The sequence below is a fragment of the Sphaeramia orbicularis genome, chromosome 7 (assembly GCF_902148855.1).
Source record: "Sphaeramia orbicularis chromosome 7, fSphaOr1.1, whole genome shotgun sequence".
Lineage (NCBI taxonomy): Eukaryota > Metazoa > Chordata > Actinopteri > Kurtiformes > Apogonidae > Sphaeramia > Sphaeramia orbicularis.
Window position 1 is genome coordinate 24,556,009 of NC_043963.1, and position 26,899 is coordinate 24,582,907.

The 26,899-nt window shown below is 39.1% G+C and overlaps 2 protein-coding genes across 3 annotated transcripts; both read left to right on the plus strand.

Annotated features, from left to right (window-relative positions):
* The first annotated feature begins 2,634 nt into the window (after positions 1 to 2,634).
* Positions 2,635 to 9,481, plus strand: LOC115422205 (tubulin alpha-8 chain-like). The gene is made up of 5 exons (XM_030138369.1): positions 2,635 to 2,768; positions 5,426 to 5,651; positions 6,306 to 6,454; positions 8,021 to 8,701; positions 8,800 to 9,481. Exons 1-5 carry the CDS (start codon positions 2,766 to 2,768, stop codon positions 9,097 to 9,099), a joined length of 1,359 nt encoding a protein of 452 aa, XP_029994229.1. The 5' UTR covers positions 2,635 to 2,765; the 3' UTR covers positions 9,100 to 9,481.
* A 738-nt stretch (positions 9,482 to 10,219) lies between these two features.
* Positions 10,220 to 26,796, plus strand: LOC115422175 (lysine-specific demethylase 5B-B-like). Of its 2 annotated transcripts, XM_030138291.1 has the most exons (28): positions 10,926 to 11,078; positions 12,504 to 12,581; positions 13,044 to 13,166; positions 13,252 to 13,422; positions 13,918 to 13,974; positions 14,718 to 14,867; positions 14,995 to 15,088; positions 15,171 to 15,286; positions 16,007 to 16,165; positions 16,306 to 16,425; positions 16,517 to 16,675; positions 16,791 to 16,972; positions 17,101 to 17,263; positions 17,365 to 17,484; positions 18,294 to 18,488; positions 18,805 to 18,986; positions 19,130 to 19,254; positions 19,456 to 19,606; positions 19,732 to 19,846; positions 20,482 to 20,837; positions 21,600 to 21,738; positions 21,823 to 22,002; positions 22,089 to 22,247; positions 22,751 to 23,236; positions 23,335 to 23,419; positions 24,132 to 24,340; positions 24,908 to 25,153; positions 26,324 to 26,796. In XM_030138291.1, exons 1-28 carry the CDS (start codon positions 10,926 to 10,928, stop codon positions 26,459 to 26,461), a joined length of 4,611 nt encoding a protein of 1,536 aa, XP_029994151.1. In that variant the 3' UTR covers positions 26,462 to 26,796. The 2 variants fall into 2 exon arrangements, with proteins under 2 accessions (XP_029994152.1, XP_029994151.1); XM_030138292.1 differs by lacking the exon at positions 13,918 to 13,974 and having other exon boundaries at positions 10,220 to 11,078.
* Positions 26,797 to 26,899: the final 103 nt, after the last annotated feature.

Sequence of the window (26,899 nt, forward strand, 5' to 3'; positions counted from 1 at the left end):
AGGCTTGGAATAGACGGCAGGATTTGTGAAATTACAAATACTTACTTGGAAAAATATGGTGACAATGTCCCATTACAGTAAGTGTCAACAATATTGCAATTTCAATGAGTCTTCATGCTTGGTACTTCTTTTGTAATGTGTTATGTACATCTCAGACAGAAACCAGCCTAAAAATACAAAACAATGTGATCTTCATTTTGCATGTTTTACACATCTCTCTGCTCTGTGTTACTAAATCCTAAATTGTGTTAATATTTTCTCCATTTCACTATAGATTCCCCTATCTCCAGACTTGTAAATTACATCTATTTATGCCTATATGTAATTGTACAGGCTATTTTAATTACAGTTGGTATAGGTTTGTGATTGGATGAATGAACTGTGCAGACATTTATAATCTGGTGTTAGTTTTCTATTTCCGCTGCCTGGAAGAATCTTTAGATGGAGCTGGTGTCTTTGAACACATTCAAAGTCCTTTTAAATTAATGGGAAAAGGATCATTCTGGATGTAGATCTTTTTATAACTGGTTGAATTGGGTTTAGGAACATTGTTGTATATTTTAGTACTGAGTTTTATTCTGTGTTTTCGGTACATTTCTAGCGTGGATCTATGGCTGAAATTTCTATTTTCTGTAACTTCTGCTGCTGCTGTCTTGTCCAGGACTAACTTGCAAAAGAGATTTTGAATCACAATGAGTCAAATCAGGTGTTAAGTGTCAAAGTGTGATGTGGGACCCTTTCAGGAGAGCTGGAAACAGGAGTGAAGTTTGTATAAAGATGTTATAGATCAGGGGTCTCAAACATGCGGCCCGGGGGCCAAATGCAGCCCGCCAAAGGTTTCAATCTGGCCCGTAGGATGAATTTGCAAAGAGCAAAAATTCCACAGTCAAGGCTGTGGAACTCATTTTAGTTCAGGTTCCATATTCAGAAGCAATATGATCTACAGTAAAATACTAACAGCAGAATAACCTACAAAAAAATAATGACTCCTTATTTTCTTCTTGATTTGATGTGAAAAAAATTACATTGTCTATAAATAATGACAACTTCAAATGTTTGTCTTTGTTTTATCACAAAAAATAACATTAAATTATGAAAATATCTACATTTACAAACTATCCTGTAAAAATAAAATGTGAAAAACCTGAACAAATATGAACAACCTTAAATGTCTAAAGAAAATTAAGCACAATTTTAACAATTTTCTGCCTGTTGCTAAGTATTTAGTGTCTTTGTAGTTCGGTTCCATAATGCACATGTAGAAATGATAAGTTGAGGAATAATATTGTTAAAATTGCATTTATTTTTCTTAATAAATTTCAGTTTTTTCAGATTATTCACATCTTTTTTGTCTGAATAGTTTATAAAAGTAAGTATTTTCAGAATTTAACCCTTTCATGCTATTATTATGTGAACCTTAGTCAAGATTTTTTTTCCTGAGTATTTTTATTCTTCTTGAGGCATGAAAAAAAAACAATGTGATGGAATTTTTTTTAATGAACCTGTTTTTCATGGAGTTACAAAAATGCCCACTCAGCTGGACACTATGTGTTTAATTTTTTGAAGCAAAGAAACATGTATTTAAAATGCAATATCAGAAAGTGATAAACTGTGTGAAAACTATGAAATAAGACCATTTTTAATGCTGATGTTTTCTCACATATTAACATACTCTAATACTAGTTATTACTCACTTCATGGAGATGATATGAAAAAAAAAGCATTTTGTGTAAGAAAACTGTCAATTACAGTCTAATAACAATTAGCAATTGATTTACACTCTAACATGTTACTGCAGATCAGGTTTATTAGGAACAGCAAAGTTACTGTAATGGTATGAATGTCAGTTTAATGGATGGTGCTTAAGTGTCCACTGTGTTGACTCATACGGAACTAAAACAACAAAACCCATGAATATACAAGAGAACAGCTGTAGAAAACCTGTCCACTGTAGTGACCACTATACATGAAAGGGTTAATGGGTTGTTTTTGGGGATTTTTTTTGGGGGGGGGGTTTGCATTAAAACAAAGACAAAAATTTGGAGTTGTCATTATTTATAGGTTATTATGCTATTATTTTACCAGTCCGGCCCACTTTAGATCAAATAGGGCTGAATGTGACCCCTGAAAGAAAATGAGTTTGAGACCCCTGTTATAGGTACAGATATAGATGTGAACTTTCTGTGGAAAAACACATTTTTTCTTCAATGCAGAGTATTTCTTTTCACTTGCTGTGTCTTATCATAATGAGCTTTATGTAGCCTTACCTGTTTCTTGACAGGATCATTTTTATTGTAGGTATAGGCCAAATTTTTCCGTCATTTGAGCATGTAGAAATATGTCTAATGAGTCTGTGTACATGTGTGATCTTGAAAGACAAGAGGTCATGAAAAGCTGCTGAGTAAGATGTGAAGGATGAGCACAAATGTCTAATTACCTGGAAAGGTTCTATTGTGAGTCGTGCCAGTAACAACAGGCAAAAACACATCCTAAAACAACTGGGTGAAGTAGAAACTGGAGGAAAACCCATCCCTCCTCCTCCTCTTCCTCCAGCTCCAGGTCTGGCCGTCACACTCCGCCGAGGCGCAACTAGTCCGCGCGTATAAAGCGCGTGAGCCGCGGCGGGGCGGCGCAGAGCGGAGCTGCGGTGGAGGAGACTCCTTATCGTCCCGGGACACGGCGGAGGATTCCTGCTCTCTTTAGATCTGTATTAATGCATTAGAGTCCTACAGCCTCATACACCACAACCAAACATCTGGAACGACATGGTAAGAGGGCTGTGATTTAGATTTAGATCACATATCATAGGATTGTTCCAACTTTGTAACCACATTTTGACTTTACTGTTGTGAAGGTGAACCGAGTAGAGGTGGAAGAATAGAAAAGTACATGTTCTGCTCTCAAAGCCTAAGTATTTTCAGCAAAATGTGCAATAAAAGTAGGGATTGTGCAGTGAAATGGTCTATAGGCCTATCTGTGCTTTGCCATTATATACAGTTACGGGAAAAATTATTAGACCACCCCTTGTTTTCTTCCATTTCTTGTTCATTTTAATGCCTGGTACAACCAAAGGTACGTTTGTTTAAACAAATATAATAATAACAACAAAAATAGCTCATAAGAGTTTAATTTCAGAGCTGATATCTAGCCATTTTCCATGTTTTCTTGATAATAACCAAAATCACTTCAGTTCTTACATCAATAACTTTGGCATTGTACTGACAAAAACAGTGCTTTTAGGCATTCCATGTTTTCTTTTCTGTCTGTTTTAGTCACATGATACACACAGGAGTTCGTACTTGATAGCATAACGGTTGTTTTTGAAGACTTTTGATGGTCTAATAATTTTTTCCATGACTTCATATGATATTTTTGGATTCATTATGTTGCATTTTACTGCTACGCATGTTTACTTCATATCCTGCTGGATAGTTAAATCTACAGCAATGCCTCATATTCTATATATGTGAACTTTGCATGAGCTCCAAAAGAAAAACAGGCCCTTTGCAACAATCCATCTGTGTAACAATGCATCTCCACATAACCTAAGAGGTTTTAAGAAGGAGCAGAATTTTCTCATTTTCGTTCAGTTTATCACAAAAATCATTCCAGTTGGAGATATATGATTTTTACTTGAGAGAAATTATAAAATGAAAAGTAACTAAAATCAAATGTGGTGCAGTAAAAAGTGCAACATTCTCCATCTGAGGTGCACTGAAGAAGTTGCATAAAATGAAAATACTTAAATACAAGTACCTCAAATTTGTAATTTACGTGTCATACTTAAATTAAAGTTACAATCCGTCAGTTGAGTAATCCAAGATAGGCCTGATATGTTTTTTCATCAGCTAAAACTCTACAAAGTAGCTGAGTGGTATTTAAAATGTGTCTGGACTTGCAACATTTAGAACAAAGATTATTCTCCATATGCAAAATGGTAAATATTCAGAGTCAGATGTTTAGATAATGTACGACAGGCAGGTAGAAAGACCTCAAGCAGAGTTCACTGTAAAACTCTTCAGTCTCCACATGAATCTGTCTCCTATTGGTTTAATTTGACATTTATTAATGCTCATATTCCAAACTTTAGTCAAGTCAGATCTTACAAACATCACTCAACAGCTTAAAAATCATCTTGGGGGACGTCTTTCCTCCAGGGCAAACAAAACCTGACATTCTCGACATGTTGGAGCATGACCGCTGGAAGCACTTTGAAATGTATCGGTATGAGTCTGTACAGTTTCTCATATTGTTTACTCCTATGAACTGGAGAAGAGCACAAATACAACAAACAATACAATGCACCTTTAGTTATTTTTGAGTCTGACCTGCTTTACATCTTAATCTGCTGGAAGTAAAGTCAGAGCAGTGTTTTTTTGTGGAGAAGCACATGTTTCTCATTGTAAAATCTGATAAATTCTGACTTTGTACCTAAAATACACTGTTTCAGACCTTTCCATTAATTGGTTAGTTGTCAACTGTTAAATGAATCTGCAAACATTTTGATGATCAATTAATCTGATTGAGTCGTTTCTTAAGATTACTAAAATTTTGATGATGTGATTTCATTTTTTCTCCCCTGGCCAACATCTGGCCAAAGGGGTATTGTAATTGTTTTGTCAATCTGTCCGTCTGTCTGTCCATTCAACGATGTAATCACATTATCTGAAGAATGCACTGAGATGTCTGCACCACATTTATACTGTGGATGCATCTTAGCATAGAGCTGAAGCCTATTGAAAATAGGTTACCTTGGCCTACTTTTCCAAGGTCAAATGGTGTCAAATGGTGACTCGACCCCTTTGTTGGGGTGATATGTTTGCTTGAAACAGCCTTGTGCAGTTATAATATCTGAATACTTTCAAATATGAATATGTATGTAATATGTTTTACACAAAGACAATCTAATTGAAAATATAGGGCAGTAACTTTCAACAGGAATCTTACACTATATTTTGCCGAGGGGGATTAAAAGTGCACAGTACATTAAGTTTCTTGTTCCTTTCCTCCACTTTTAAATTGACTGAGGACTCTTGAATATCAGTCTAAACAAGACATTTTAAGATCTGAAGTCAAGCTTTCTGGAAATTCTATTTGACATTTGCCATTATTTTGTTAAATGTGATAGACCAATCAAGATTTTATATATATATATTTCAAAGTAAGACATGAGCATGATTATCATTTATTTAACGGTCTCATTTCAAAGTCTGCCTGGAGCTTCTCAGTGTTAAAGAAGTAAATAGCACTTTCAGCCTCCACCCATTTTTATGGCTCTGCTCCAAAATGTAATAGGTTTGTTTTGTTTGTTTCATCAAAGTTTTGCATAATCCACTTGTAACTTCCTTGTTGGAGCTGATAAATAACCTGTTTTCATTTCCATGTGCTGTGCTATTCCTTCTTTTTTTCTTGTTTGCACACACAGAGAGAATGCATCTCCATCCATGTGGGCCAGGCAGGTGTTCAGACCGGAAACGCCTGCTGGGAGCTCTTCTGCCTGGAGCACGGTGTCGGTCCTGATGGTGTGTTTCTGGAAAGTCCTTCTGAACCGAACTCTCGTGAGGACCCATTCAACACTTTTTTTAACACTGGCAGCTCTGGACGTCATGTTCCCAGAGCCATATATGTTGACCTGGAGCCCACCGTGGTTGGTAAGTAGTCTCTTATACATATTTGTTTTTACCCTCCTTATCTGTGTTTTATTACTGTTTCAATTATCCTATTGTGTGTGTTCATATGCATCTTGTGTGAGTGCATTTTCATCCACATGGGTTATGGAGGTAACTGTGGAGAGGGATACAGGTATCCAGGCAACAGGTCCAGTGTTGAATTTCCCTTTGATACTGATGTGTATTATGTAAAGAGCAAGTTGTGTAAAGAAATACTGGATTTGTTTTTGCCAGGAAAAAACATGGTTTCCAATAATGTTTTTCAGATTAAATATTGACTGACACTTATTTTTTATGTTAGTTATATAATTTAATCCAAGGCCGTTTTTTTAGGGTTTATTTTAGATAATGAACTATTTTATATTTTGACCAGATCACTGATACAGATAAAATTTTCCTTCAAATTAGTATTTCTCATACCTATACTCAAGTTAAAATTCATAAAATTAATCGTTTACTTCCGCAAAAATGTGTGCAATATCATGTGTTTGGATCAAATGTAGATTAATGAATTCCTGTAAAGAGAGAAACTTGATTAACTTCCTTTAATTCTTTAACTTTAATTTCTCTTTCGGTCAAAGTTAAAACCTTTTCAGGTGATTTGTATTTATAAATGTATAAACATGTTCTTTTCAGATGAGGTGAGGGTTGGAACATACAGAGAGCTCTTCCATCCTGAGCAGCTGATCTCTGGAAAGGAGGATGCAGCCAACAACTATGCCCGTGGACACTATACAGTCGGGAAGGAAATCATTGACAGGGTCATGGAGCGTATTCGTAAAATGGTCAGTAATAAACAGGCACTTTGTTGATTTTTTTTTTTTTTTTTTTAAAGAGAAAACATTATTTTATGTTTGCAATATAAAATTTTTGTTATTTGTGTTATTTATGTGAATATACACTAAACATAACACACTATAATATTTATCCTTATCCGTATTGCCAGTAGCTTTGATTATGCTTTCACTGTTGCATTGTAACAATAAGCTTATGCAATATCATGTTTATTTCCACAATTTTGGGGGCCATTTGTTTCTAAACCTCGACCTGACCAACTGAATCAACCCCAGATCATAACACTGCCCCCACAGGCTTGTACTGTGGGCACTAGGCATGATGGGTAATCACGTCATCCTCTTCTCACCCTGATGCACCCATCACTCTGGAACAGGGTCGATCTGGACTCACTGAACCCTATGACCTGTTTCCATTAAACACAGTCCAATATTTATGCTCTGAAACAAACTGATGGTTGTTAAAGAGATGAGAAGTACTCACTACATCAGTTTGAGTTAAAGAACATGTTGTATCTGAAACATCTCAGCAGTAATTCATCCAGTTGAAGAATCTAATCTATATACTTAGATAAGGTCTTAGATCCAGGTGGGGACTTTTTTTGGCCACACTGAGCGCTTGTAGATGCAAAACTCCAAAGCTCTCTGTTATTGAATAAATCATACAGTACATCAGCAGGCAACATTAGCTTACTTGCTTGACTAGATTTGTTTTATCTGCAACCACCAGACTGATATAAATTCATGAGCAGGATGAAGTCTTCTTTTACCAATAGTCAAACACACAAAGATTTCCTCTACTATGTGTTAAAGCATTTTTCTATCTAACAAATTATCCATTAGTCTTTTGTAGATCCCTTTTGATGGTTGCCATACTGTGGGGGGAAAAAAACTTTATTAACCTTTAATTAAGTAATTTGTTCCATGTTATAATCCCTACATAAAGGTGCCTTATCAGGAGGTGGTGCTGAAATCTCTTACATGAAAAATAGGCTCCAGCTGCATGTCTGTTGTGTTACTTAAAGTTGCAGAATGGAACAATGTAATGGAATTATAGAAACCTTTTTTCATTTCCAATGTCTGAATGAATTGTAACAACCATTTAAAAATAAAGTCCTTCTGTATTTTCTCTGACACTCTCTTACTCTCACAGCCTGTAGCCTGACTTCTATCCAAAGGATGTGACATTTTTGCTCACTGCTGAGTGCTTCAGTTTCTCTCCTCTCCATCAACAACAGTGTTTAACAATAGCTTCTGTTAACTTGGAATTGGAGTTGACAAATGATCTTGTAGTACAACACAAACTACATGAAAGCAAATGAGCGCAGCAGTGGGAGCAACAGGAGGCTGATTGTAGTTTAGTTCACTAAATGGCCAGTGTCCTTAATAACAAGAGTATAATGAATGTTACACATTGTACCTTCATGTGTCACGGGAGATCCTCCAGTGGAGATGTGTCAGTTTATTCACCTTTGTTTTAGCAGACATGTAAGAAAAAAAAAAACTATTCTCTTTGACAAATGCTGCCTCTACAATTAATTTTCTCCCTTCCCTCAGACAGACCAGTGCACAGGCCTGCAGGGGTTCCTGGTCTTTCACAGCTTTGGAGGTGGAACAGGCTCTGGTTTCACCTCTCTGCTGATGGAACGTCTGTCTCTGGACTTTGGTAAGAAGTCCAAGCTAGAGTTTGCAGTGTATCCAGCTCCTCAGGTGTCCACTGCTGTGGTGGAGCCCTACAACGCCATCCTGACCACCCACACCACCCTGGAGCACTCTGACTGTGCCTTCATGGTCGATAATGAGGCCATCTACGATATCTGTCGTCGTAACATGGACATCGAGAGTCCTGGTTACATCAACCTCAACAGGCTGATTGCTCAGATTGTCTCCTCAATCACCGCCTCTCTTCGTTTTGATGGTGCCCTCAATGTTGATCTGACAGAGTTCCAGACCAACTTGGTGCCATTTCCACGTATCCACTTCCCTCTGGTTACGTACTCACCAATCATCTCTGCAGAGAAGGCTTACCACGAGCAGCTGACTGTGTCTGAGATCACAAGTGCCTGCTTCGAGCCGACCAACCAGATGGTAAAGTGTGATCCTCGTCATGGCAAATACATGGCGTGTTGCCTGTTGTACCGAGGTGACGTTGTACCTAAAGACGTCAATGCTGCCATTGCAAATATCAAGACTAGACGGTCCATTCAGTTTGTCGACTGGTGCCCCACTGGCTTCAAGGTCAGAACAAGTATGAACTGAAGCTGTTGAAGGTGCAATAACAGTACATAAAGAATATTCTCACAAACAGATTCTTTTTACTTTCTTTATCTCAACAGGTTGGCATTAATTACCAGCCTCCAACAGCAGTTCCCGGAGGAGATCTGGCCAAAGTCCAGAGGTCTGTGTGTATGCTAAGCAACACCACTGCTATAGCAGAGGCCTGGGCTCGACTTGACCACAAGTTTGACCTTATGTACGCGAAACGTGCCTTTGTCCACTGGTACGTGGGCGAAGGCATGGAGGAGGGAGAGTTTGCAGAGGCCAGAGAAGACCTGGCCTGTCTTGAAAAGGATTACGAGGAGTTGGGTCAAATGACCCCCGACTTTGATGACGATGACGACGGCCAAGAATATTGAACGGCTACACAACTCTATGTTGACTTCATAATTACACTGTGTATCTACTAAATTAGAGTTCACCATTGATTTTTACTGCCATGTTTTCATACACTTGAGTAAAATAAAGAGATAAATACTCTCAGTCTCTGAGATGAATTAGAATTGTGCTGTTCAGTAAAGTTTATTTTTGGATTGTTATGTGTGATGATAAAACCGGTGTGTAAATATCAGGTTAAGCTGACAACATATCACCTATGATATGAATTTTACTGTAACTTCATGTTTTTATCCTGTGTGCATCTCCTCTCTACTCTATTGAATAAAGGCAGCTATGCCCAAAACTTACCTTAACGCAAACTGATAATTGCAGCCTATTAATAAAAATCAACCAAAATATACAAGTACACCTGTATATATATTCATTACACATATATATCTTTAGTTATATAGTCATAAAAATGTCCAGTCTTGAATGCAGTGAAGGGAAGAAGAAACCACAAAAAGTATGTAAAGTATGAAGTTAAATGCACCAATCCTTCATTTCTCCAGCTCAAGATCATTGTTGAATCCATCTTGAGGACGTAACAGCAGAAAAGTAACCATTGTTAACATTATAACCTATTAACTTGCCTCAAACTGATTAAACACAGATTTAACTGATTAAATAATGCAGATAAATAGATTATAGTATATATAGTATATATAGTTTATGTCCCTGAAGTGTCTCCATGAGTAGAGTTTGGTTTGGACAGATGAGTCAATATATTCTGGCTTATTATTATTATCAAATGTTATAAAACCTTTATAAACATCAACCAATCAAAAACTGTCCACAGTGGCCATTTAAACAATGAGTCCCGGTAGTCGCGAAGGTGTCACCTGAAAATATTCATCCGCGCAAGTGTAAACATAAGACAGTCTACAAAGAAGAAGATTGTTTAACAGATTTCATTTATTATTTATGCATAATACAATTTAATATATGCTTATGAAGGTGGGCACGTCCTAAAAACCTCTTCAACATTCAATTAACAGATTCCACCAGCCTCTCAGCTTCAAATAGAAATATTTATAAGCTGATCATTATCCACGGTGCAATTCAGATGCAACATGCGTCCCCTTAAAGCTTTGTATGCCCTACTTTGTTGTCCCACAGCCCATCAGTAATTTGTGTTGTCCCAACTTTAACTTTCTAGCATCAAAAAACACATCTAATCACATTATTCCATTTATTCTCCAGTGTCAGATTTGGACTATTAATCGACGGTTGATCGATGTGGACAGACAACAACCTAAGAATCGGCTGTTCATCCGCAAATATGCACTGGTTCGATGTTGCATGTGTGTAATAACTAGAGTTTGAAGCGTATATGTGGTTAAACATTAAAATAGGACGATGTGATGCTTCATGAGGAATGGGAAGGACTGGGAAACTATTATCAGCTGTTTTTGTTCCACCACAGGTCTGACGATCATCGATGCTGTTTTTATCTCTGCTTCGTGGCTGTAAAGTCGATTCAACACCAAACTTGGTGAAATCTGACAAATGCCACAGGCTTAGATAAGACCAGCTCGGTGTCTAGTTTTTCGAGCGGACGTGCTCACTGCCTTGGAACATTCTCTCCGCTGTGCGTGGATGTGTGTGTGACTGTGTGTGAGTGTGTGTATGTGTGTGTTGAGTGTACGCTGCCTCCTCTCGTGTTGATGTCGACTGCCTGCCACTGTGGGTCTGACGCTGTATTAACGGGATAAAAAAAAAACACTCCAGGAAAGCCGTGACACGCGGATACTTGTCCAGCAGTGACCCGTCCTGTCAGAACCACCGCCGGGTTCGGTCCGAGACGATGAGCCAGCCGCGGCCGGACGAGTTCAAGCCTCCCCCGGAGTGCCCGGTCTTCGAGCCCAGCTGGGAAGAATTTGGAGATCCTTTTGCTTTCATCAATAAGATCCGTCCCATCGCCGAAAAAACAGGCATTTGCAAAGTCCGGCCACCTCCGGTGAGTGTAACTAAATGTGATGGAAGGGCAGAGGGACGCGGATGCGGCTTTAGTGGAGCTAAAGACGGCTGTAGATGGACCAAGTGCTCGGGGATTTAAAGGGACTGTTCAACATGGCGGATATAAGGCTATGTTCATTCTTTGTGCTGCTGCAGCTAGCTAGCTATTATTCCCGGTTATTTACGAACTAACTCCGCCGTGTTTGGACCTGTTTTAGCTTCTTAGCAGTGGCTTTAATCTGTCAGCGTGTTGAAAGTGAATTCCTGCCTCGGTTCGCCGTGTGTCAACAAAGCCTGGTCGGTCCGGTCATTGAGGCTGAGCTAGTACCAGGCTAACGTTAGCAAACAGCTCAACAGCCAACCTGTCATAATTTAGCACACGGCTTTGACATAGGTGGCTATGCGGAAGCCATTCTGCTCCGTGGATGATGCTAATACTCATAGGATCCCCAGATATATCTCGTATTTTAACAGCAGCTCTTCATTTTCAGCCTTAGTTGTTGGTGAAAATCCGAAATTTAACATTATTTGTGGCTTATTTGTCGAAGAGCATCATGATGCAAATGATCAGAGTGGACTTCAGTCAGTGTGTCATTGTCACTTTTGGTTTCAAGTAATGAAACTTTATGTGTTTGTTTTTATGTCTTAAACCAGTAGAAGTGTTCTGTTATGTTATGATGAAGTGTCATTGAAGACATTGACCAACTTGGGACAAGAAGTACTCTGGGTTATTTAATGACAAAGACCTTTTTTTGTTAAATAAGCCGGAGTGACTTTGAAGTTAAAGTTTAAGCCTCTACGTTACACAACATTACAGCCATACTGCATGGTTTTGAACATTTTCACTTAGATGAGTCCATGTTCATGTATGAGCCTGTGTTAGTAGGGTGTTGTCCTCCATGTTGGCTTTGTGGTAAGCTGGGCTGGTGAGTGAGTCTTCCATCTGGCCATTTTGTGTGTCAGTGGGGGATGTAGGCTAGTGACTTAAAACAAGAACTTGGGTCTTTGTTGGCTTGATGGGGTATTGTCTTTGTTTATGTTGGCCTGTGTGCACTCATGCCACCAATATTGACTGGTGTTGTGACAAATAAACAGACTGGGATCACTGTGTTCTTTTATGTCAGCGGGCCTTTACTTACTACTAGACACCATCAGTCTGATAATCTGATAAAATAAAGGGACGTGCTTTGTGTATTTGTCTAATCGGTATTTATTTTGTCCACTACAGATGAAAAATATAATTTTTGTTTCTAAATCTGAGCCAGATGTTTGAAAAACGTCTGTGAATAGTGGATGATCATGGAAGAAAAAATAGATTCACTAATGTAAACAAAGGAATAAAAAATGTAACTGTCCACTGTACAAGTACTTCATAATGTACTGACCTGTCTGCTATGATTTCTTTTACATTTTTGTTGCTCTTTAGGGCTGGCAGCCTCCATTTGCTTGTGATGTTGACAAACTTCACTTTGTTCCTCGCATCCAGAGGCTCAATGAACTGGAGGTGAGCATTGTTAATCAGATATGCAAATGATTCTTTGTGTAATACATATAATACCTTAAAAGGCCTCTTAATTGTCATTGTTTTACGTTGTAATGTCATTAGTAGGCCTATGAAGGCTTTCTCAGAACAAAGGACATGAATGTTATAAGTGAATTACAATGATATTATGTAACAAAAGATAAACTGCAAGTTAGGAACCATCACTTATTACAAAATCCAGACTGCAATAAAACAAATTACAGCTGAATTTAGAATATTTAGGTTTAACAATACCTCATGTGCACACTGTTTTATACCTCTCCACTGGGAGGACTCGCTGTTGTCATAGTGTTTTCTCTCCACACACACTCACACTCCACATTAGTTCATGTATCTAAATGATTTTTCCCCCCACACAAAGTGTCAAAATTAAGAAAGCAGGCCTTTGTTGTTAACTCATGTAATTGCTTTTTCATTTTGCAGGCACAGACCAGAGTCAAGCTCAACTTCTTGGACCAGATTGCCAAATTTTGGGATTTGCAGGGATGTTCCCTGAAGATTCCTCATGTTGAGAGGAAGATTTTGGATTTATATAAGCTAAACAAGGTTGATTTTGATTAGATTTATAGTCCTTTTAAAACATCATTAATCATGCACTTCAAGAAATTAACTTACTAATGTTTGGTTTCAGCTTGTAGCAGATGAGGGTGGATTTGACATTGTCTGTCAGGACAGGCGATGGACCAAGATTGCACTACAAATGGGCTTCGCTCCTGGCAAAGCTGTTGGCTCACACCTGCGAGCGCATTATGAGAAAATCCTCTATCCCTACAATCTCTTTCAGAGCGGAGCAAACCTGCTGGTGAGTTGGATGCATGCATCAATATGATATCATATTATGTTCCCAGTTAGACACTTGTATATTGGCTGTAGAATCAGACCTAATAATACTTATATGTCTAATTTATAACAAGCACTCAAATAGCAATGGAAGTTAAAATCCATGTACTTTGAAGAGGAAGTCACAAAGTTGTCAGATTTTATGAATGTTTTGGTGTTATTAAGAAATAAATGCATTATAAGGATATGCATGGTTTTATGCAAACATTAGATGTTTACATCTTCTAATTTTGAAGTGAAAGTTTTGTTTCTGTGAGACGTTAACCCTTTTGTGTGACTAATGCCAGTGTAGTCAGTGTAATTTATCTGCTATCTGGTTCAGCCATTTGGTGCCTTCTACATGTAATATTCCATATCATTTTGCAAGAGAGCTTATGGTCCTTTCGATCGGTACTGTGTGACCTCTTTCATAGGTCACTTTAAATTGTTTAATTACCAGAGCTCTCTCTTGCCTCAGGCACCAGAGCCAGCTTCCAAACTGATGCGTTTGGAGGCTGATCCTGAACTTGAAAAGGTATGTTTGTGTCATGGTTACAAAGCCACCAGGCCTCACAATTAACAACATGCATGTGTTTGTTTGGCTGGACGTTAAACTCTATTTGTTGTAATATTTGTAACGAAATGGGGTTTAACACTAGGTTTATAATTAGCATTTTTCACAGGAAATTGACCAAATCAAACATTATCAACATTTAATTACATTTATAATGTACATGTGTTACACAAAGCTTTTGTCTTTGTGACAGGTGCAACTTGAAATATATTGAAGTGTTACTATGGTTAAAGTGAAGTCTTTCATTGTCTTTGTACTGCTGCCTCAGCTGAGGTCTGTCGTCCTCTGATTTGGCATGTTTCCTCTTTATCTTCTCTGCTCCTTGTTAGGGGTTTCAAACTGTAACTAACTGCATCCCTCTTATGGCCTCTTCTTTCTTCAGGGTCTCTAATTTCATATTGTTAGCACCAAAAAGCTTGAAACATACATGAAATAAAAATGAATATCTCATAGAATGAGCCTTGGTATCACATTTTGACTTGTGTAATAATCATTTAAGTACGTTACTATAACCAAGGCTATGATTGGCTCACACCTCTGGACAGTGGAATCATTCCTGATGGTGTGAGTTTCCATGTTCATATTAAAAAGCTCACTATAAATAAAGTTTTAATGTTTATACATACTGGTATTTCCAGCCAGATAAATAAATCCTTTTCATGTGCTGTGAAGCGTGGTTTTGACCCTTATGTGTTTTCTTTCAGTGTGTTCAGAAACCAGCCCAGCCAGTACTGAGTCCAGGGGAGAATCCAGACACCAAAGAGCACAAGCTCCAAGACCAGGGTCTGAGGCAGCCTGTCCAGATGCCTGAGACCTGCCCCTCTGCTCGCAGAGCCAAACGCATGAAGGCTGAGGTTAGTGCTCCACAAAGCTTCTTAAAACCATTATTACAATTTTACACGATAAATATTGCACTTCATCTTTTTAATATTTTTAGTGGATAAAATTCACCTGAAGTTTTCCTTTGTCACCTTTTTGCAGGCTGTCTTTGTGAAGACTGAACCTGGTGAAGTAGGGGACAACAAGCCGAACCTGAGGCGAAGGATGGGCTCCTTTGTTGCCAAACCGGAACCAGGTTAATCAGAGTTATAATGTATATGTTCAAATATAAGACCTTCCTATAAATGTTTAGTAATGTTTTCTGTTGTGTCTTACAGAAAAAGAGATTCCCATTCCAGTGAAACAGGAACCAGTCGAAACCAAGGAACCAGTTAAAGATGTTTCCCACAAGTCACGTTACAAGAAGATCCTCCCTCCACTACTTCCAAGCCCAGTACGTCTCCAGTGTGTTGTATAAGATATCACATTTCTTGATTAATACAGTAAAGGTTGAGGAGCTTAATGCATTACATTCTTAAATGTAATTTTTAGTTTTCCTTAGTTCTCCTAACAGAGCAACTACAACAAAACTACTGTTGTCAATGTAAAGTGCATGTGTTTGTATAAAATGACAGGGTTTTTATTTCTTTAAAAAGTGTAAAATCCAATAAAGTGAAGTTTAGACCTTAAAATTTACTATAATGTAATTTGACATCTTAAAAATTGACTGCAATTATTGCTTGAAACTTATTGACAATATTGAATTGTGCAAGAAAACAGACAAATGCAAAAAATTGTGGAATTTAGAACTCTGGGTAAAAAGGCATTAGTCACAAAAACATAAAGATGTCATAAAAAGCCAGCAGCAAATTCCTATCATCAGTATTATTTTGAAGCATAGGGAATCACTAAAATCAGAACAATTGGACATTTATTATTGTTTCAAATGTAACTAGTTGAAACCTTCAGGAGGGGGACATTATTAACTAGTTTTAAGGTGGAATGCTCAGGAAATAGGAACAGTAGTTTTGATGTAAAGCAGGTTGAATTACCACATACATAAATAATGTCACGTACTGTAACTAAAACTGGTACGTTAAACATTTAACTTTCAGTTTGTCAGTAAACATGACTCTGAAGTGGATTCATTACAGACTGTTCCTTTGTTCTCCAGGTGGACCTGGTCGTGTGTCTGGTTTGTGGCAGTGGGGGAGATGAGGACCGTCTGTTGCTGTGTGACGGCTGTGACGACAGCTACCACACCTTCTGCCTGATCCCTCCACTGCACGACGTACCCAGAGGAGACTGGAGGTGTCCCAAGTGTCTGGCTCAGGTGAGGATAAACTGTGATATCTGATTAACTCGACCTAAACAAACAAACAGTTATTCATGTACTTCTAAGAGATAAAAAGTAATAACGATTTTAAAAGATACAGAAATGGTATTAAAGCTCATTGTTTTCCACACCTACAGGAATGCAACAAACCTCATGAGGCATTCGGCTTTGAGCAGGCTTACAGAGACTATTCCTTGCGGGCATTTGGACAAATGGCTGATGCGTTCAAATCCGACTACTTCAACATGCCAGTTCATGTGAGTAGAAAATGTTTTACAGTACATTATCCAGTCTGTCTTGTATCAGTGCTCTGAAACTAACTATCTGTCATGTATGTCTGTGTTAAAGATGGTTCCCACGGAGCTGGTGGAGAAAGAGTTCTGGCGTTTGGTGGGAGCCATCGAGGAGGACGTTACTGTTGAATATGGGGCGGATATCGCCTCAAAGGAGTTTGGGAGTGGATTCCCCATTCCCAATGGGAAGTTTAAAGTTTCCCCAGCTGATGAGGTATGTGGTGTAATAAGTCATTCAGTCATTTAACTTGTCTGTGGAATCGTCCTTTAACTATATCAGATGTGAACATATAATGTTAAAGTACAGTATATTTGTTGTCTCTTTGCAGAAATATCTGAAGTGCGGCTGGAACCTCAACAACCTGGCAATGATGAACCCGTCTGTGCTGACTCATGTGACAGCTGATATCTGTGGGATGACGTTGCCGTGGCTTTATGTTGGCATGTGCTTCTCCTCCTTCTGTTGGCACATTGAAGATCACTGGAGCTACTCCATTAACTACCTGCACTGGTACTGAAGTACAATCCTGCTGATATTAACGCTGAGGAAAAATACATTTATTGTTGCTTATGTTTGCAACCCCTGCTTTAGATCTCACTCATTTGAACTAAATTATTATTGTATTTTTCTTTTTCAAGGGGGGAGCCCAAAACCTGGTACGGCGCTCCCGGTTTTGCGGCAGAGCAGCTGGAAGAGGTGATGAAGAAACTCGCTCCAGAACTGTTCGAGTCCCAGCCCGACCTGCTCCACCAGCTCGTCACCATCATGAACCCCAACACCCTCATGGCCCACGGAGTCCCAGTACGTCTTTATTCACTGTAGTTGCTTTCACACAAACTGCTGCTCAACTATACTTACCAGGAGCACAAGATCATCTCTCTCCTGTCTTCTGTGTATTTTAGATTTACAGAACAAACCAGTGTGCTGGAGAGTTTGTCATCACTTTTCCTAGAGCTTACCACAGCGGCTTCAACCAGGGCTTTAACTTCGCAGAGGCAGTTAACTTCTGCACTGTGGACTGGGTATGTATGCATCCTTGCTGAATTTACAACAGATCACTATTGTATGAATTACAAATTACTGAAATAAAAACAATATAAGTTATGGTGTAAATTTATCTTTTTGACCAGAGACTCCATAATATAAGACAAAACATTAACTAATATAAGTAAATACACTGTGAACATGACAAAGACACATCACAAAAAATACATCAAAACCATTCATATTCGCAGTAACGTAATATGGTGACAGTTGTAACATTTGTTCAATAAAACATCCAAATAGATTTGCATGAGCTCATTCTTAAGAAAATGAGGGATTCAGCATCATTTCCTATAAAGCCCATGTGTTCTCCATTGAATCTACTTATGTTACATGGAGGATTCAGGTAAAAAGCTACAAACAGAGCCTCCTGTATTTAGTTAATGTGCGGTTACATAAACTCTTCACCATCCTAACAGATGAGTTGTTAGGTGATGCTGCTGGACACACATCAAAGTAGCTTCAGATTTCTTGTCATTATATTTTGTGTCCTTGGTCAAAAATCACTCAGGGAGGCTAGAGATGCAAGCAGTCAACAGGTCTGCCATTGATCTGTCATGATGTCTGTGTGAAAGCTAAAAAAAAATCAGCCTTATTCTGCTCATACCATCACTTTTTTCCAATTTAATATTTTTGTTCTGTATGAACTAAATAGGACTAAAATACCCCATGTGTTATAGCCTTGACACTGAAGAACACAGATGAGGTTGGTGTCTTGTGTTTTCTGTCATAAATTCCACATGAGCATGGAGTACATTGAACTGTCCTTTATGTGTTTTTGTACCAGATGCCTCTCGGCAGGCAGTGCGTCGACCACTATCGTTTGCTGCATCGGTACAATGTGTTCTCCCACGATGAGATGGTGTGCAACATGGCCTCAAAAGCAAAAACACTCGATGTGGTCCTGGCATCAGCGGTCCACAAGGACATGGTCATCATGATCAAAGAGGAGAAGGAGATGAGAGAGAAAGTCAGAAAAATGGTAGGATAATAGACATTTTCTGTGTTTATTCTGTGCATTGACTTTCCTGGTGAATTCAGTTTCAGTGTAGATTCGCTGCCTTTGTCCCCCATTGAGTCATTGTCTAAATATAGAAGGGATGTACTCACCTTGACACTGTCTAAAACATAATACCATGTCGCTTTAACTGCAGGAGCTTTGTGTGGAGCTTCTAATTCAAGGTTTAAGGCTTTCTTCACTGTTCAAAGCAACCATGTCACTCAAGCAAATATGTTTTCTGTGACATGCTTTACTTGGATTTGCTTTTAACACCGTTGTTGTTGTCTCACACCTTCAGGGAGTGTTACAGTGCAAGGAGGCACAATACGATCATCTCCAGGATGATGAGCGGCAGTGTACAAAGTGTAGGACCACCTGCTACCTGTCCGCTGTCACATGTCCCTGCAGCCCTGGAACTCTGGTCTGTCTGCACCACATTGCCAACCTCTGCAACTGCCATGTCAGCAACTACACACTGAAGTACGTCTGTCTGTAGCCCTTTCACAGGCTGATATCAATGTTTTTAAATGAATAAAAATGTAGTTTGCTACTAAAAGGTCTCCTTGAATAGATTTGTGTATCCTATGTCCTCTATAAATTCAGTGTCCTGTTTCCTCCTGCAGTTACAGATACACACTGGACGACCTGTTTCCCATGATGAATGCTGTGAAGCAGCGAGCTGAGCTGTATGATGAATGGGCTTCCCTCGTGACAGAGACTCTGGAGGCTAAACTGGAAAAGAAGAAAGGTAAGCAGTGGGAACAAACAAGAAAACAACTGCATAAAGCAAATACCTCAGCCCTCCACATATCAGCCAGATATTATATTAAAACAAGTAGAAGCAGACAGTATTGGTTGCACAGCAGTCAGCTGTTTTTTTCCCTCTGAGTGTGACTTGTGCCAGACTTCATTCTCTCAGCCTGTCATTAACCAGGTGTTCTTTTTTCAGGCCTGCCAGTGTTTCGCAACCTTCTCACTGAATCAGAATCCAAGATGTTCCCCGACAACGATCTGCTGCGTCGACTACGTCTGGTCACGCAGGATGCGGAGAAGTGTTCCACGGTGGCACAGCAGCTGTTGAATGGAAAGAGGCAGACCAGGTAAGAAGCAAACACCGTCAGACTGGGTTAGAGACTAGACATCTTCACATCTTGTTAAGTATTTCCCAGCGGCATCAGTACTTAATGGGGTTCATATTTTTGATTCATTGGATGCTGTTCCCCAGGTATCGCTGTGGAAGTGGGAAATCACGAAGCCAGCTGACTGTGGAGGAGCTGCGTTCATTTGTGCGGCAGCTGTATAATCTCTCCTGCAGTCTCCCTCAAGCTCCCATGTTGAAGGTAGACATTAAAATTTAGTGAAAATCTGTCTGCCACATTGCTGTCAGTGTGATCTTGAGCAGTGATTGTAAATTGGCGCCATGTGGGACACATCCACCCCATTAAACTCTCCCATCCGTTCTGCAGAATAATAATGAATACAGAAAATGCAGGAGGAAAAATGTGTTTGGGTACTGTATTGAGGATTTATAGCATTTTTTATTCCTATACTGAAGCATGGTAATGGTTTGCTGAGACTCCAAAAGTTTGTTTTATCACAGATTCTAAAGATGTGATCAATCCCTACATCATCTGATTATTTGTGCATAGTGTAAATAACCTAATGCAGGATTCAGGCCTACCGTGATCACAGCAGCAAAACAAATATTAATAGTAAAATATTAAGTAGACTGGTACAGACCAGTTAAAATAACATGAATTTTGTGACAAAGTGGTAAGTTAAACAATAACGGGGTAATTAAACCAAACTAAAAACCCAGTTTTGTATAATGTGGTTGTCTGGCCTCATAGTATCTGTATGGAAAAAAATTTGGCCCTAGACAAATACAGTTGGGTCCTGAGTGTCATGTAAACCATGTACTATATATAAAATCACTAATTTCATACCTGTACACCTGTTTGTTGTCTGTCTTTAGGAACTCTTGAATCGGATTGAAGACTTTCAGCAGCATAGTGAGAAGGTCCTGGCAGATGAACTTCCTAGTGTCGCTGAGATCCAGAGCCTGTTAGATGTGAGCTTTGACTTCGACGTGGAGCTCCCTGAGCTGCCACGCCTCAGAGTGAGGCTGGAACAGGCCCGTTGGCTGGAGGCAGTGCAGCAGGCCAGCAGCCAGCCCGCCACCCTGACTCTGGAGACCATGAGGAGACTCATCGACCAGGGAGTAGGTCTGACCCCACATCCGTCTGTAGAGAAAGCCATGGCTCGGCTTCAGGAGCTGCTCACTATGTCTGAGCACTGGGAGGACAAGGCAAGCAGCCTCCTTAAAGCCAGGTGAGGCAGCGCTGACTGATCCATGATGACATTCACATCAAAACCTCACAGGAACTAGCGAAAGTTCATTATACTTTGTTAATCGTAGCTTTAATCCAAAAACCTGTGCAAATTATTTAAAACTATAAGATCTCTCTTTTTATTCCTAAGCGTGTGATTTTGTCACAGTTTAAAATCTGTTCAGGTGTTTGCACTGATTGTAACTGAATAATGTAATATTACATCAGTGCTCCTGATTTTGCTTTATTTTAATTACAGCTAGTGCAAAATGCTGCTGCTAGAATATTCAACAAGATCAACAAAAAGTGAGCATCATATTTAGTTCTGCCGTTGTCCCATTGGTTCTCAGTGCTGTTCAGTATTAACTGTCACAAATGCTTCTGAAAGGCTTTTAATGGCATGGCTGTCAGGAATGTGCATCTGTTCTGCCCATTAGAAGAATAACTCATTCTAAGTCAGGATGCATTTACCAAAAGAGCTTTAGCTTTGAAATTCTGGGTTTCACAGTATTTAAATCTTTATTTTTCGCATTTTTTGCCCTGGATGTTTGACATTTACCTAAGAGTTATATTTCACAAAGACAGTGTGTCATCATTTTAGTTTTTAAAATACAGATAAGGCAGCAACAAAAGACAGGTTTAAAATAATGGACATTTTCAAACTTGTTTTCTGTAAAGATGCCTATTAACAAAATAAGAGGTTTTTAGAATTAATGTCAAGCCATTACCTGCTTATATCACTTGTGTTTTTTGTGTCCATCAGACCTCCACACTCCATAGAGACTCTAAGTACAGCTGCTGAGAAGACATCTGGCATCCCTGCTCACCTCCCAAACTGTCTCCTCCTGAAAGACACGATCAGAAAAGCCAGAGAGTGGCTTCAGGAAGCAGAAGAGCTCCAGGTAACAACTCCATCCACATTTCACTCTAAGGAGTTATTTAGTATGACAGTGATTTTAAACAATGAAATAATGTGCCATTTCCAGACTAGTGCTTGCATCCCGATAGCGGATCACCTGTCAGACATGGTGCTCAGAGGACAAGCCATTCAAGTCCACCTGGAGCCCTTAGACAGGCTGGAGACTTTAGTGGTAGAAGTGCAGGAATGGAAAGAATCGGCAGCTACAGTATTCCATCAGAAAGACTCATCCCTTTCTTTACTGGAGGTAAAATGCACAAAGTTCCATTCAAATTGCTTACTCCTTTAAGATTGTTAAAGAACTCATAATCATTGTTGTTCTCTTCACAACAGATACTTTGTCCAAGATGTGAAATTGGAAATATAGGATCTCCAAAGAGGAAGGCCAAAAAAGCGAAAGAATCACCCAAAACTAACAAAAAGAAAACGAGACTCAACAATCTTGGTGATGTGGAGAAAGCGCTTTCAGAGACCACTGATTCTACCTCTGCAGTAAGTGTTGACTGTGTAGATGAATATTAAATGGACTGCAGTAGTAAATGGGATTAATAAACTGTCATTCATCCTATTTCTGTAAAATGTCAAGGAAATTTTAAACAAACTTTTGGAAAGTTACAAAGAAGATCATGCTAATTAATTACTCTTGTGTAAACTGGTTTGGTGCAACTAAACAAAGCTGGGTCGTGTTGTCAGAAGGTGGTGCTATGGGCTACAATACACATAACTATAACAAACAGAGTAGAAGCAGAGCATTGTTTATTCAGGAAGAGTCCCTTGAATCACTTGAGTTAAATGTTAGAGGTTATTGAAAAGAGTATTTTTATTTCCCATTATGTAAATTAACTCTTCTTAATACCAGGAAAAATACACCTCAAGGGAACAACTTTTGTTTCCATAAACATTTTTGTGTTTTAACAAACTTTAAAAGGGCTTAAAATAAGTTTACAGAAGCACTCCTAGTGCCAGTGTTGTGACCCAGTGTGTTTATTTTTTAGATGGCGACTCTGGAGGAGCTACGGGTAAGGGAGATGGAGGCTTTCTCCAACCTCAGGGCAGCAAACGAGTCAAAGCTCCTCCCCACTGCAGACTGCATGGACCTGAAGGTGTGCGTTTGCCAGAAGGCTCCTATGGGTGCAATGCTGCAGTGTGAACTCTGCCGGGACGCCTTCCACAGTGTGTGCGTCAGAGACCCTTCGGACCCCTGCGAAGCTCAGCCGTGGCTCTGTCCGCAGTGCCAGCGATCAGACAAACCTCCCCTGAACAAAGTCCTCCCCTTGCTGGCGTCTCTGCAGAGCATCGGCGTGCGCCTGCCAGAGGGTGAAGCACTGCACTATCTAGTGGAGAGGACGGTTGACTGGCAGCAGCGTGCTGAGCAGATTTCACAGTCATGTAAGGTACCGGAACTGGAAGACAGACCAGGAACTCCTCCCACACTGACCCGCTGGGCAACAGGCAGCCATGAGTCCCTCAACAACACTCAGGTTACTTCTCCACTCCCTCTGCATGTTTCCTGCAGGTCACTGAAAAAGTGGTTTGTGAATGTTTGGTGATTTTTTAAAATTTTATTGTGTTTTTACAGGCTCCATGTTTGACTCCAGAATGGAATAGGACCAGCCATGCTCAGACGGTGTTCTACACTGAGCAGAGATGCATACCTCTGCAGGGTCAGTATCATCCTTTTAATGTGTATTAGAGCTCAGGTAGCCTCTGAAGCCCAGTTCAACCTGGTGCTGAGGGCAGCTGCGGTTCTGTCTCTGTTTACATGGTAATGCTACATGATGCTTATGGCAATATTCACATCCTATACATAAACATAACCAGAAGAATGTAAGCTAAAACCACTTGTCTGACAACAGAACACAATCCAAACAACAAGCACTCAAATGGGCAAATATCAAAAAGAAGCAGAAACAGTATGAGACCAGCTTTGGTCATGAATAATTTCATCAAACAACAGACCAATGCCATAAACTTTGTACCACTAAGGTAACACGAAGCAGATCCAACAGTACAAGTATTATTTCTCTACCGCTAAAACTCACTGAATGAGTCGAAGAAGAGCAAAAACAAAGGATGTATTATTCAATTCAATTTTATTTGTATCGCCCAATATCACAACAAGGTTATCTCAAAGGGCTTTACAGAGTCAGTTGGATGTAAATTATGAAACAATGATTATGAATTTACTTTTACTGTTTTCTGATTATAACTTGGTTTTCTATTAATGAAACCAGCTATTAGCTGCTCCATTGTTCATCCATTGTGGTGCTACATTGAAATTATTCCACTCAGAAACCAATGGCCCAGGGTTTAAAATTCTTGGTTAAGATAACATTGTGCATGTTATTTTATGTTCTCTGTGTCTGTATTTCTCAGGTTTGAGCCAAGAAATGGAGGAGCTCATGGTGGAGGGGCTTCTGCTGCAGGTTTCAGTGCCAGAAGTGCAGAGTCTCTACCATGTTTTACTCGACCGAGCCACCAACCAGCACACAAACACATGCATGTCGCCACCACAGGACGATTCAGCAGACTGTGACAAACACATGCAGTTCACTTCTCAGGAAAAACATCTGCCATCAAACCAGGTACAAATGTTTTCTCGTAAATGATGGATTAAGACCAGGGTTACATGATAAAAGCGAGCAGTGACAAACATGACTGCTGCTAAATAAAACCTACACTAAACAACAAGGACTAAAACTAAATAGAATGAAGGGACAATCCACATTACTTTCATTTTCTCCCACTTTTAATAGTGTACAAGAATAAAATGCAAAATATGAGACTTTTTTGAGAGTTTGATCTAGGCCAGCTCTAAATGTAAAGTGTCATTAGAACTTCTGTTATGGTTTGGCGCTATATAAATAAAATTTGATTGCTTGATTGATTGGCTTTGCATAAACAGTGTTTTTGTAAGGTATATTTAACTTGACACATTCTTTTATTCTACCTTTTTCATGTTCTACAAATCAAGGTTTTCCTCATAATGGTGAAAAAACTAAATGAAAATATAACTAAAATTAGTGAAGTCCTCGAAATAAAACTCAAACTTCTACACAAAATATTTACCAAAACTAAAAAAATAAACTGAAAGATGAAATTGTCAGTAAATTTCTTTCAATTTTGAATTTTTGTCTTTTTTTTTTTTTCAGGATTGTGTCAACAGCTCAGAGAAGAAAGCAAAGCGACTTCTGGAGAGGGAAAATTTGGAGACAGAGTGCAGGGGGAACGACAAAAAGCACTCGTACAAAAGACAAAAGATGAATAAAAAGCCCCTGCAGCGCAGGCCGGCCTCGACCTCCTCCTCTCCTCGCTCTGATTTCTCACAGTCTGATAACTCAGATGAGGAAATGGCCGTGTGTCCAGCAGAGAGGTGTCAGATGCCAGAGGGAGACGAGGTGCGGAAGTTGATCTGTCTGTCAGGTTGTTGTACAACGTCCTAGATACATGTTAACGTGTTCTCTTAACAGGCCAGTTTACACAATAATTAAAGCTCAATACATGTAGTTAAGTTCAACACATTACACGTGAATAATAGAATAAAATGTCAATCAGAATCCAACAAAGTCATGCAATAAGGAAAGACTAAAAAAAGGCGATTAGACTCCAATCAATCAATCAAACAATCAATGTCAAGGAGCTCAGGATCTGCCCAAGGCTTCAGACACCAAAAATAAAGTCAGGGTTACAGCTCAGTGAGTCATTACTGTGAAGTAAACCCAGACAGGTTGAATGACACATTTATTTCACAATGTCGACTGCCTCTGTGGACTTTACCTCGCAGCTTCTAGGAGCCATTTTCACTATTTATATTTATGTTTATGTTTACACCTCTGACTGCCATGTGGTGCTTCTTTGTGTTTTTATGCAAATATGAGTAAATCAGCAGCTTATTTCTTAAAAATACATTTATAGATTTAGATCTTTAGATTAACGTACCATCATGACATTTTTGATTCTGGGTTAAATGTAAAGGTTTAGTGGTATTTTTGCAAGTTTGATTGACATTATGACTCAGCACTGATGAGCTGAATACATGAAGTTATTTAATAGTCACTACACAGCTACGCACTAAAGAAATCAGTAATTTATCAGTCATGTAATTCAAAATACTGACATTAAAGGGATTTCAGTTGATTTAAAATAGTGTCCAAAGTTTATGATTAGAGCTGTGTCCATAGCAGTGATTTGTTTTCATAGTAACAGCCAGTAATACTAAAGGAATATTAATAAAGATGTGTAATAAGTGGGAGTTTCTTGTGTTATTCACAATTTGTCGTTTCCCTGGTGTCCTATCACCTTGTCACAGTTAATTTTGCAGTATTGATCAGTTCACTATATTTGTGTATTAGCCCATGTATTAAGGTACAGAAATCAATAATTCTACAAAAAAATACTTTTAAATTATTTGAGTGGTTTGAAAACTATTTTCTTGCTTTCACTGAAGTCATGTGTTACATTTTACTGTTAAAACTGGCAGCAGCCTGAATACTGACATCGGCCTAATAGAATAGAGTATCCGACAGACTCCTGTATTGATCATATGTAATATTTTTGTGTCTGTGCAGGTGGATTGGGTCCAGTGCGACGGCAGCTGTAATCAGTGGTTTCACCAGGTCTGCGTGGGCGTCACGGCTGAGATGGCAGAGAAGGAGGACTACATTTGTGTCAGGTGCACACTAAGCGATGGACGTGTCAGAAAATGAAGAGAAACATTTTTTTTCTTTTGAAGGATGGTAAAAGTCGCCTGTCATGAAGCCACCATTCTGGATGTGTCACTGATCCTGTACCCCCCCCCACCCCCACCCCCACCCCCCTTTCCTCCCAACCCTGTCCCATCTGTCCAACACTTTTGTAACAACGGTGCTATCTCCTCTTTGACTTGTTGTCCAGAACTATAATGTTTGTTAAGTTTAGGTTTTTTTTTTGTATTTTTACATATATAAATATATATATATAAACACACATATATATATATATATTATATATATTTCTTTCTTCTTATGAATTGTTTGTGGTTGTCTAAATGATAAAAAAAAAACAGGATGTGACGTGTGCTGCATGGGATTCCATTACATTGGTGGAAAGGAGTCTTACAACATGATGCACCCAGTACAGAGGGTTAATCTAAAAGGGTTATTATT